General features: G+C 44.9%; 1 protein-coding gene across 4 annotated transcripts in view; it reads left to right on the top strand.

Moving 5' to 3' along the window:
- MPP4 (MAGUK p55 scaffold protein 4) overlaps positions 1-12,682 on the top strand; it is a 46,196-nt gene extending 33,514 nt beyond the window's left edge. For all 4 annotated transcript variants that reach the window (XM_081171359.1, XM_081171361.1, XM_081171360.1 and 1 more), the window contains 7 exons: positions 97-138; positions 3,463-3,633; positions 6,076-6,156; positions 6,991-7,084; positions 8,554-8,662; positions 9,650-9,784; positions 12,225-12,682. In XM_081171359.1, the coding sequence (XP_081027485.1) occupies positions 97-138; positions 3,463-3,633; positions 6,076-6,156; positions 6,991-7,084; positions 8,554-8,662; positions 9,650-9,784; positions 12,225-12,416 (824 nt within the window). In that variant the 3' untranslated portion in view covers positions 12,417-12,682. The remainder of the gene's footprint in view (positions 1-96; positions 139-3,462; positions 3,634-6,075; positions 6,157-6,990; positions 7,085-8,553; positions 8,663-9,649; positions 9,785-12,224) is intronic.
- The last annotated feature ends 280 nt before the right edge of the window (positions 12,683-12,962 follow it).

Raw genomic sequence — 12,962 nt, 5'->3', positions numbered from 1 at the left:
TATGAAAACAGGTAAAATCCTGAAGTTTGATCATCAGTCTGGCTTTTCATTATTTGTCTGACTTTAAAAAAAAATGTTGCTTTTTTCACATTGCAGAAGAGGAAGAATTCAGTGGAACTGGCAAGCGAGTCTTCATTAGTACGTAGTTGTATTGAGAGACTGGAGAATTGCTGTTTGCTGTTTCTGCCTGTGAAAGTAGTTCCTTGCTGTTGTGTTTGAGGTGTATTCACCTGTGCTTTCTTCCTGAATGTTCCTTTACTTGCTCCCTCTTTGCTGCGAGGGAGATGATCATTTCAATTTTAGTGAAATTCCTAATATCCCTAGAGAGCCAGCGTGGTGTAGTGGTGAAGAGCAGTGGACTCGTAATCTGGTGAACTGGGTTCGCTTCCCCGCTCCTCCACATGCAGCTGCTGGGTGACCTTGGGCCAGTCACACTTCTGTGAAGTCTCTCAGCCTCACTCACCTCACAGAGTGTTTGTTGTGGGGGAGGAAGGGAAAGGAAAATGTTAGCCGCTTTGAGACACCTTAAGGGGAGTGAAAGGCGGGATATCAAGTCCAAACTCTTCTAATATTACCCTGACCATTAAGCTTGAAGTAAGATCTGAAGTCAGTTAATCCAAGTCCACTGCTTCATTTTAAGCCTCTAACCAGCCACTCTTCTGTACAGTTCTGTTTTGTAGTTCTAGTAGTAGTCGTAGTAATAATAATAATAATAATAATAATAATAATAATAATAATAATAATTTTATTATTTCTACCCCATCCATCTGGCCGGGTTTCCCCAGCCACTCTGGGCAGCTTCCAACAAAAGATTAAAAATACATTAAAACATCAGTCATTAAAAACTTCCCTAAACAGGGCTGCCTTCAGATGTCTTCTAAATGTCAGATAGTTGTTTATTTCCTTGACATCTGATGGCAGAGCGTTCCACAGGGTGGGTGCCACTACTGAGAAGGCCCTCTGCCTGTTTCCCTGTAACCTCGCTTCTCGCAGCGAGGGAACCGCCAGAAGGCCCTTGGCACTGGACCTCAGTGTCCGGGCAGAACAATGGAGGTGGAGACGCTCCTTCAGGTATACTGAAGGTATTCTTCCCTGCTAAGCCACCTCTCCAATAAGTTTATAGTTCTCGTGGTTCCCTCAGCCTGATAAAAACAGATGAATTTCCACCAATTTCACAGGCTTTTGACTCAAAATTGCTTAGCTTTTATTATGGGCTAATCAGAAAGACCCACTAATTACTGCGAATTCATTCTAATGTAAAGCATCCTGAGAATTGCATTAAATGTTGACACAGCTGCAGTTGGAAGTGGTGCACAGGTTTTACAACCTCAGTGAGAACGAGACCCACGGATATTGACCATCAGATCTAAGAAGAACCCGTGCCTTCTGTTAGAGGGGGATTTTCACTGGTGGCAGATGACAGAGACTGTGACACCATGAGACCGGTGTAAAACCAAATCACCGTATTTTTCGCTCTATAAGATGCACCAGACCACAAGACGCACCTAGTTTTTGGAGGAGGAAAACAAGAAAAAATAATATTCTGAATCTCAGAAGCCAGAACAGCAAGAGGGATCGCTGCGCAGTGAAAGCAGCAATCCCTCTTGCTGTTCTGGCTTCTGGGATAGATGCGCAGCCTGCATTCGCTCCATAAGAAGAAGAAGAAGAAGAGTTTGGATTTGATATCCCGCCTTTCACTCCCCTTCAGGAGTCTCAAAGCGGCTAACATTCTCCTTTCCCTTCCTCCCCCACAACAAACACTCTGTGAGGTGAGTGGGGCTGAGAGACTTCACAGAAGTGTGACTGGCCCAAGGTCACCCAGCAGCTGCAGGTGGAGGAGCGGAGACACGAACCCGGTTTCCCAGATTACGTGACTACCGCTCTTAACCACTACACCACACTGGCTCTCACACACATTTCCCCTTACTTTTTAGGAGGGAAAAAGTGAGTCTTATAGAGCAAAAAATACGGTAAATAAGGACTTTATTACAAAACAACAAACAGCAAAGCTTCTGGGTGTTTTTCTCTACAGGCAGAGTTCAAACTGCAGCTTTTCTCCTTTTGTAGCCATGGCCAGCTGCACCCAATCAGCTTACAGAAACTGTTCTTAAAGGTACAAACATGTTTCTGTGCAGAATGATTCTTTCCCAACACCTTCAGGGAGAGCATAGTTCTGAATATCAGATGTTGCAGGTCAGAGATGAAAAATTTGTAGCCCTCCCGATGTGGTTGGGGCTCCTTCTCTTCCCCACCCCAGCCTGCATGGCCAAATGGTCAGGAATGATGAGAGCCCAAAAACATCTGGAAACCCACTGGCTCCTCACCCCTTCTGTAGACAAAATAGGGACTAAGCATCACTTCCATGGTCAGCTCGTCAACTGTTCAGAGGCCTTTGGCTAGCTGCTGTTGGAATGGAGTAGCCATTGAGATGGACCACAGTCTATTCCAGCAAATGTTGTTTTCACAGAAACTGCCATCAGCTTCCAAGGCTCGCCAAATGGCATGCAGGGAATTTAAATTCAAATATTTAAATTTTAAAGTATTTCTATACAGTGGTATCTCTAGTTACGGACTCGATTCGTTACAGGGTGCCGTTCGCACCCCGAAAAGTCTGTAACTAGAGCGCCGCTTCTGCGCACGGCATGATAGAGCACTTCTGCGCATGTGCGAAGCGTGCAGAACGCTTCTGCGCATGCGCACGTGGTGAAACCCAGAAGTATACACTTCGGGGTTTGCCGTGTTGGCAAGCCGAAAAGACGCAACATGAACCTCATGCAACACGAGGTATGACTGTATTTAAGTACAGTCACACCTCAGGTTGAAGTAGCTTCAGAATGAGTATTTTTGGGTTGCGCTCTGCGGCGACCTGGAAGTAACGGAGTGTGTTACTTCCGTGTTTCGCCACTCGCGCATGTGCAGACGCTCAAAATGATGTCACGCGCATGTGCGGCAGCGGCGAATCGCGACCCGCGCATGCAGGTTGTGTTCGCTTCAGGATGTGAACGGGGCTCCACAACGGATCCCGTTTGCATCCAGAGGTACCACTGTATTTAAATAGGCAGCTTGTCACAAGCGATCTTCAAATATCTAAACATTGAAGATGGAGCAAGCTAGCTTTCTTCTGCTCTGGAGGGTAGGACTCGAACCAGAGGATGCTTTAGCCGAGATCCCCACATTGCAGGGGGGGGGGGACGAGACAACTCTTGCGGGGGGAGGTGTCTCTTCCAACTCTACAATTCTATGAGTTGTAGAAATGTGGGGGGAAAGCAGCTCTGTCTTGGACTTGAGAGGCCAAACACAATAATGGTCTATCAGTCTGCTAGGAAGGGGAGTTTCAGGTTATGATGTGATGGGGTGGGGGGCCATCTGAGGTGCCAAAAATATTGCAGGCTGGCGCTGCCAACCGATCAAGTGTGCCCATCACATTCCTTCCGTGACCAGTGCTCCATTCTCCATTCTCAGCCGGTTTCCGGAGAAGTATGCGCCTGTGCCGCAGGAAATGCCGTAACAGCCACCTGCCGTGCTACACCCGGTGCCCCAGCGGCTGCTACAGTGCCGCAGCAGCACCTTATGAAGAAGTGGTGAGGTACCAGAGGCACCCTGGCGACCGAAACAGATTAATTGTGCTAGTAGGTGAGTTGCAACAAGTTGCCTACAACTTATCTAGTTACTGTTAGGATCGTCCTACTCTCGTGTAGGACCCTCTCCCACCTGGTTAGTTGTTCAGGAGCTTCAAAATCTTTCTTCTGCCTGAACATCACAGCGACTGATACCAAAAAGCATTAGCATGCTTAGGGATCCACAGAGTATTCACGGTTTGCATAACAGAACTCAGTAGCACAGCATTTTGGCTAATCGACATTTATTTACATATAATACACTCGGAGCATTCTGACTTAGCTCCTTCCTCTTTCTCATCAGACAGCAAAGACAGAAAGAAACAAAGAACAATAGTCCCACTTCATGGAACACAGTAATACCAAACATCCTGTCTCTGTCACTTCCCACACTGTGAAATGAAAACATACAACGTCATGTGATAGACAACAGTCTCATGACTGCAGACACAGGGAATGAATCTCCAACGTCCTCCCCCGATTCATGAACTTGTAGTCATCAGTGTAACTCCAACAACCATACAGATGTCATACACACAGTATACCCCTGTATCACCCGTTCCACTCTTGGAACTACCTGCAACTGGACTGGCCTTGGGTCTTTACCATCTTGCACTTCTGACTAGTCTTGGCGTCATAGCTCTCCTGACTATCAAGAAGTTTCACACCTGGCTTTGTTGGTACTCGAACCCTAGCTTCGTTCTTCTCTGAGGAATCGGTGTTGACACACACACAGCCTTTGGACGTGGTTCAGCTTCCTTCTCCAAGGAAACAGTGTCTACCCTTACAGCCTTTGGGCATAGTTTCCTGTCCTTTGAGGACAAACCCTGTACCCCTTTCAAGACTTAAGGTTCCAAGATCTGTGTTGAGCCCCTAGCCACAGCTAAATGTGCAGCAGCTGTGTTAGCAAACTCCTGCGCATACCTGGTGGTAGCTGCCTCAGATCTGCACATCAGGCGCATGCCCTTCACTGTATCAGTGGGACTCACCTCACCTCATAACTTCCCTTGAATTTGTACAGAGAAAGTACAGGCATACCTTGGAGATATCGCGAGTTCAGTTCCAGACCACTGCAATAAAACAAATATTGCAATAAAGCAAGTCACCTTTTTTTGTTTCCCACTGCATGTAAAATTTATGTTTACACTATACTGTAGTCTTAAGGGACGCGGGTGGCGCTGTGGGTTAAACCACAGAGCCTAGGACTTGCCAATCAGAAGGTGGACGGTTCAAATCCCCGCGACGAGGTGAGCTCCCGTTGCTTGGTCCCTGCTCCTGCCAACTTAGCAGTTCGAAAGCACGTCAAAGTGCAAGTAGAGAAATAGGTACAGCTCCGGCGGGAAGGTAAACGGCGTTTCCGTGCGCTGCTCTGGTTCGCCAGAAACGGCTTAGTCATGCTGGCCACATGACCCAGAAGCTGTACGCCGGCTCCCTCGGCCAATAAAGCGAGATGAGCGCCACAGCCCCAGAGTTGGCCACAACTGGACCTAATCGTCAGGGGTCCCTTTACCTTTATACTGTAGTCTTACTAAGCCAGGCCCCCCTGGCTGTGGGGGGTGGGTTGGGATCCAGCTCTAGCCCTAGCCCTGTGGCCAGAAGAGGAGCATTGGAGCTTCCTTCTCCTGGGAGCAGCCAGGCTGAACCCATGTCCTTGTAAGGAGCAATGGATATATGAAGCGCAATCGTGCAAAGTGCAATAAAATGAGGTAATAATAATAATAATAATAATAATAATAATAATAATTATTATTATTATTATTATTATTATTATTATTATTATTATTATTATTATTATTATTTATTATTATTATTATTATTTATAGCCCGCCCATCTGGCTGAGTTTCCCCAGCCACTCTGGGCGGCTTCCAATCGAGTGTTAAAAACAATACAGCATTAAATATTAAAAACTTCCCTCAACAGGGCTGCCTTCAGATGTCTTTTAAAGATATGATAGCTGCTTATTTCCTTCACATCTGAAGGGAGGGTGCCACTACTGAGAAGGCCCTCTGTCTGGTTCCCTGTAACCTCACTTCTTGCAATGAGGGAACCACCAGAAGGCCCTTGGTGCTGGATCTCAGTGTTCGGGCTGAACGATGGGGGTGGAGACGCTCCTTCAGGTCTACTGGGCCGAGGCCATTTAGGGCTTTAAAGGTCAGCACCAACACTTTGAATTGTGCTCAGAAATGTACTGGGAGCCAATGCAGATCTCTCAGGACTGGTGTTATGTGGTCCCAGCGGTACACCTGTAATTCTTGGATTGGCATCTCTTCAGAAAGGCAGGTGCTCACTACCACCTCTGCAAATAAATTGTTTTTCTACTCTTTATATAACTTTGAGGAATTGTGATGAGCATTACTGGTCACGTGAAACTACTCTTCTTCTGTTACAAATAGGGCGCATAGTACTGGGGACGTGATGCATTCATTTGGCTCTTACCTGTTTCCTTTCTTGAAACAGGTCCTTCAGGTGTGGGAGTGAATGAGCTACGGCGGCGGCTTATTGGTATAAACCCTCATCACTTTCAAAGTGCCGTGCCACGTACGTGACATTTTTCATATATCCTTAATTCTAGCAGTAGGAGGAGAGGGGAAGCTTTGCCAAAAGGTTTCATCCAAGTACAGTGGTACCTTGGTTCTCAAACTTAATCCGTTCCAGAAGCCTGTTCCAAAACCAAAGCGTTCCAAAACCAGGGCGTGCTTTCCCATAGAAAGTCATGCAAAATGGATTAATCCGTTTCAGACTTTTAAAAACAACCCCTAAAACAGCAATTTGACATGAAATTTACTATATAATAAGACCATTGATCCATAAAATGAAAGCAATTCTCAATTTACTGCACTATAAAATAAATAAAGCAGTATTGTAGATGATAAAAATAAAAATTTAATAAATTTCTTACCTGCACCGATGATAGTCATTGTTTGGATGGGGGACTTTTATCCATTTCCGCAGTCACACAATCCATCAATCAGTCAATCAGTAGCTGAACTGGGATCCACACAGTCACAAAAACAAATGAACCGGAAAAGCCTCAAAACAAAAAACGCAAAATAAATAGCAAAAAACAAAAGTACCAAATATAAGCTCCAAATATCACCTCAGAACACTGCAATCGGAAAAAGAAGGCTTGAATTACAATGGGGAGGGGGCGCAAATTAGCAGTGCAACAGGAAAAACGGGGACTCAAAACAGCACGTTCAGCTTCCGAAAATAAAGTTCAAAAACCGGAACACCTACTTCCGGTTTTGCAGCGTTTGGGTTTCAACTTGTTCGTGAACTAAGCTGTTCAAAAACCGAGGTACCACTGTAATTATTTACCGGGGAATTAACAGGTTTATAACAGCGCTGCCATTTTTTTTTCTTTTTAAACAGACACAACTCGTGCTCAAAAGAGCTATGAAGAGAATGGCCGAGAGTACCACTATGTGTTGAAGGAAACCTTTGAAAATATGGTGTACGGTCACAGGTAATCCTTAGATTTACATTTCTTTGGGGCGGACGCATAGCTTCATTTCCAGTCTGTGCATTTCCAATAGCTTCCTCCAGAGGGATGGGGGGAGGTTGTCCAGCTATGGTGGCGCTACAGTGCAATAGTTCCCCTCCGCAGTGCAGCAATACTAGAGAAGTGATGCAGAACAACTAAATAATAATAATAATAATAATAATAATAATAATAATAATAATAATAATAATAATAATAATTTATACCCCGCCCTCCCCAGCCAAGGCCGGGCTCAGGGCGGTTAACGAGCAATAATAAAAACTGTTAGGATATTTCCGTTCCACCTTAAAAGGGAGCAGGCTTTGTGAGTCAGAGTCTGCGCATGTCCTGTTCACAGGATGTTTATGTTTGCTATTGCTTTCGTTTTTCTCTCTCTGTCGGAGACACTGACGCAGACAGTCATGTCTTTCTTTGTTCTGATCAACGCAGAATAAAGCTTGTAAATAGTGCTCTCCTGAGTGCGACTTTTGCTGTGCATTATCTGCTGATAAGAGTGTGCATGAGCTCTGGAATGTGGCAAGATATTTCAGGAAACTCATGCCGCTAATCGATGATACTGCGTGCCTACGGGAGATCGATGGATCGTCCGGCAGATGGCTTGGGCCATGATGGACTTTATCTCCCTGGCAGTATCCCAACAAGTTGAATGAATACCACTTAAAAACAAGATTAAAATACAACATTAAAATATTGAAACATTAAAATATTAAAATGCAGCCTCATCACAGGAGAAGAAAGGAAAAAGAAAGAGGGGGAGGGAATCAAATTGGCTCCAAGCCAAAGGCCAGGTGGAACAACTCTGTCTTACAGGCCCTGCGGAAAGAAATCAGATCCCGCAGGGCCCTGGTCTCATGAGGCAGAGCGTTCCACCAGGCTGGAGCCAGTGTTGAAAAGGCCCTGGCTCTGGTTGAAGCTAATCTAACTTCCTTAGGGCCCGGGACCACTAGGGTGTTGCTATTTATGGACCTTGAGGCTCTCCGTGGGGCATACCGGGAGAGGCGGTCCCGTAGGTACGAGGGTCCTAGGCGGTGAAGGGCTTTAAAGGTTAAAACCAGCACCTTAAATCTGACCCTGTACTCCACCGGGAGCCAGTGCAGCTGGAAAAGCACTGGGTGAATATGCTCCCATGGCAGAGACCCAGTGAGGAGCCTCGCTGCAGCATTCTGCACTCGCTGGAGTTTCTGGGACAGAATGACGTGAGAATGTGCTGCGGCCACTGCACTATTGCACCATCGGTGACATGTTTCAGAATACAGCCACAAAAAGCAAATCACAAGTTCTGGTGGGACCCCGGAAGGAAATGTTTTTGCTACGCTCCCCAACACATTTTGTTCACCTGAAGCACAGGGTGTGAAGGTTTTAAATACCTTTTGCTTGAAGCAGGCCCCTCTCACCTTGCCCGTCTCCTCCTCCCTTGTTGATCGCCTTTGCAGAATGATGGAGTATGGAGAGTACAAGGGGAATCTCTACGGCACGAGCATTGATGCCGTACGCGCAGTGCTTGATGAAGGGAAGATCTGTATAGTGGACTTAGAGCCTCAGGTGAGTCACGAAGAAAATAATGTTACTGTCTACAGGTCATGTGCAAAGCTCCTTGGTTCCGTATTTGGAGGCCAGGGAGAATCTGAAATGAAATTTGAAACAAAGGGAGTCTGGAGCACAAATAAAATACAAATATGACAAGGCTAGGGAGGAATAATATCCATGTATGTAATATATATAATATATATAATGTTAGGGCCATGGGTGGCGCTGTGGGTTAAACCACAGAGCCTAGGACTTGCAGATCAGAAGGTCGGCTGTTCGAATCCCCGCGACGGGGTGAGCTCCCATTGCTCGGTCCCTGTTCCTGCCAACCTATCAGTTCGAAAGCACATCAAAGTGCAAGTAGATAAATAGGTACCGCTCTGGCGGGAAGGTAAACGGCGTTTCCGTGCGCTGCTCTGGTTCGCCAGAAGCGGCTTAGTCATGCTGGCCACATGACCCGGAAGCTGTATGCCAGCTCCCTTGGCCTATAAAGCGAGATGAGCGCCGCAACCCCAGAGTCGGCCACGACTGGACCTAATGGTCAGGGGTCCCTTTACCTTATATAATATAAATCGGTACCCGGAAAAACTGTCTGCAGACAAAAGTCTGCTCCCTCGGCCAGTAAAGCGAGATGAGTGCCGCAACCTGGACCTAACGGTCAGGGGTCCCTTTACCTTTACCTTTTTTTAAATCATGATTTAATTCTGTTTGAAAATCAATATGGCATTGTTACCGAAGGATGCCTGGACTATGAATGGTCAGTAATACTATTTTTTTTGTCGCAAGCATTCTTTAATGACTTTAAACTGCAGAGAGGATAGATCCAGTCCTGTTGGAGTCAGTGCATATGCATATTTGAATTGTAGCCTCTGTCTTTTAAATATACAGTTATTTTTAATCAGAATAAAACTTGAAAAAGACAAATGTATTTATCTTGTCTGAATGCAACACATCAAGTTGAAATGGCCGTGGGGTTTTTTGTATTGTATTTTTCTCTTGCAGAGTATTCCACTGGCTCGTACTCATGAACTGAAGCCCTACATTATATTTATTAAGCCATCAAGCTTGAGCTGTATGAAGCAGTCCCGGAAAAATGCTCGGATGATCACGGACTACTATGTGAATATGAAATTTAAGGTGAGAGGAGGGGAGGAGAGAGGTGGGGATGGATTGATGTGATATGATGTGAAACCCAACCACCTCCTTGATATGCCCTTGTATGCAAAATATCTTCAAATCCATGCTGCGAGGAAGACAATCATTTCAGTTTTATAGATGATATTTGGGGGGGACAGGACTCTGAAATAGTAAATTCCTAAAATTACCCTGACAATTAAGCTTGAAGTAAGATCTGAAGTCAATTAATCCAAGTCCACTGTTACACGCACTAGTACTCTTTAACTTTTTTAAAGCCTCATATTTATCGCATCACACGTTTTTAAAAAACCTCTTTGGGTCATCATTGTGGGAGTAAAAGAATTCTGACATTTAGAGGTTTGTGTTTTATTGTGTTTTAAATATTTAGTTGGGAGCCACCCAGAGTGGCTGAGGAAACCCAGTCAGATGGGTGGATGATGATGATGATGATGATGATGATAATGATGATGATGATGATAATAATAATAATAATAATAATAATAATAATAATAATAATAATAATAATAACAATAATAATAAAATAAATAGTTTTATTTGGCCTCTTTAAATATGGTTATGCCTCCCTCTTTATAGTCTACCCAGCATGAGAACCTTGATTTCTGTGTCTCCCTTCTTCAATAGTCAGCTCTTCCTCCCCCCCCCCCTTGAGTCCAGATCAAATACAACAGCAGGGAGAGTTACAGATAGGTAGCCGTGTTGGTCTGCCATAGTCAAAATAAAAAAATTCCTTCCAGTAGCACCTTAAAGACCAACTAAGTTAGTTCTTGGTATGAGCTTTCGTGTGCATGCACACTTCTTCAGATACACTGAAACAGAAGTTGCCAGATCCTTCTATATAGAGAGAAGGTGGGGAGGGGTATTACTCAGAAGGGTGGTGGGAATGGGAGATTGGCAGATAGCTGAGATGAGCCTGTTGACGACTCTTAACAACTTCAATAGGTCTTACAGGAAAAGGCAAGGGGTGAGAGGGTGAAAAATGGCTAAGTCATGTATAATGAGATAAGAATCCAATGTCTTTATTCAAACCAGGTCTCTCCATGGTTTTAAGTTTGGTAATGAGTTGCAATTCAGCAGCTTCTCTTTCCAGTCTATTTCTGAAATTCCTTTGTAGTAAAACAGCTACTTTGAGATCTAAAAGTATTAGCATGTGTGATTAGCAGGTCTTAAGACTGGGTTTCCACAACCACACTAATCACGGCAGCCAAGTAGACAGCCCCACGTGGAAGTGCTATAAACTGCGTATTGGCACAAATGCTTGTTCTGTATTACTAGACTCAAGAAGAACACAACTATCAAATGGGCATTAGATTAGCACTCTATTCAGCCAATATTGAAAAGCAGAATGGAAGTTGTAGTTCATGAACGATTTTGAAGTACAACTGGACTCTTATCTATTTATGGATATATGTTGAAGGTTTATGGATTTTATTTACACCAAGTTACAATTTTTACACAGGTATAGTATACAGTGGTACCTCGGGTTAAGTACTTAATTCATTCCGGAGGTCCGTTCTTAACCTGAAACTGTTCTTAACCTGTAGCACCACTTTAGCTAAAGGGGCCTCCTGCTGCTGCCGCGCCACTGGAGCACAATTTCTGTTCTCATGCTGAAGCAAAGTTCTTAACCCAATGTAATGGTTCTAGGGGTTGCTCGTGCGTAAGCCGGTGCCAACACCTGGCTGGGTTGCCTGAGTGAACCTTTCCTGTCCGGACAGCCACTCACCCGTGGCTGTCTCAATCGCTGGCAGAATCCGTCAGTGAGCATTTCTTAAACTTCTTCCAGCAAAGAAGTTCTTTGATGCCCAGTCTCCTCCTACTTTCCCTGGGTTGCCTGAGTGAACCTTTCCTGTCCGGACAGCCACTCACCCGTGGCTGTCTCAATCGCTGGCAGAATCCGTCAGTGAGCATTTCTTAAACTTCTTCCAGCAAAGAAGTTCTTTGATGCCCAGTCTCCTCCTACTTTCCCTGCGCGGAAGCCTCCCTCTCCCCGCTGGTCCCCGGCAAGGAGTCATGTGACCGCCTCTCTCATTCCCCCATCTGCCCCCCTTCTCCACTGGAGCTAAGCTGATTCCCTTCCCCAGAAGATGGGCTGCCTCTCCCAATCCCGGGATGCTCTCTGGGATCCCTCTGGAGCTTGCTCTCTCCCTCTGGCACTGATGGCAGTTCCCTGACACCCAAGGTACTATTTCTGGGTTAGCAGAGTCTGTAACCTGAAGTGTATGTAACCTGAAGCATATGTAAACCCGAGGTACCACCTGTACACTGATCTGCCCTATAAAAAAAATGCCGTGCAGTTTTCTAACTGACTTCTTACCTTGAGAAATGTTAAGTGTAGTCACCCCGTTGGTCTTGAAATAAGCCATTATTCGCCACGCCTCTAAGTTCTGCCTTGAGGTTCTTGTTGCTTTGCTCTCTATAGGAAGAAGATCTGCAGGAGATGGAAGAGTCGGCCAAGAAAATGGAAGCTCAGTTTGGTCAGTTCTTCGATCACGTGATTGTGAACGACAATTTGCAGGAGGCTTGCATGCAGCTACTGTCAGCTGTGCGCCGAGCGCAAGATGAGCCCCAGTGGGTCCCGGCGACGTGGATATGCTCAGAAAACCAGCCATAATTATAAGAGCTATACAGTTCCACAAAAGTGATAGTTCATGTCTCACAGCATTCATAACCATAATGCTGGGATTGCCAGAGAGAATATCTCATTCTTCGCAGGGAATTTTGGAGAGGATTAGGCAAAAAGCTAAATTAATGTTTGGTGTGGCATTCTTAAGCATTGTATGTTCAGTAACATTAATTTTGTACCAAAAAAATTATATTGCTTTGTTGTAGTGTAAAAATATAATGGTTAAGAATAATAAAAGAATATATTTTGTTGCATTTATTTGTGTGAGCCAGCTGCATTAATTTAATCATAATGTCTTTTATTTGTGGCATTTTGATTGCTTCCTCTCTCTCTCTCTCTCTCTCTCTCTCTCTCTCTCTCTCTCTCTCTCTCGCATAGTCAAAAAATTCAAGGATCCATCCAACAATTAATTTTCCGGTGATTTTTAGTTGGGGGCAGTCTTTGTTATTGATTTAGGGCAGGGCTGTCTGGCAAGAATTGCAGTCTCTGCTAATGTGACAGTGGAGAACTATCAGCAGAGTTCTGGCCTCAGTC

Source organism: Podarcis bocagei (genome assembly GCF_964188305.1).
Source record: "Podarcis bocagei genome assembly, chromosome: 1".
NCBI lineage: Eukaryota > Metazoa > Chordata > Lepidosauria > Squamata > Lacertidae > Podarcis > Podarcis bocagei.
The sequence above is the reverse complement of the archived record's forward strand: the minus strand, read 5'-3'. Positions and strand labels throughout refer to the sequence as shown.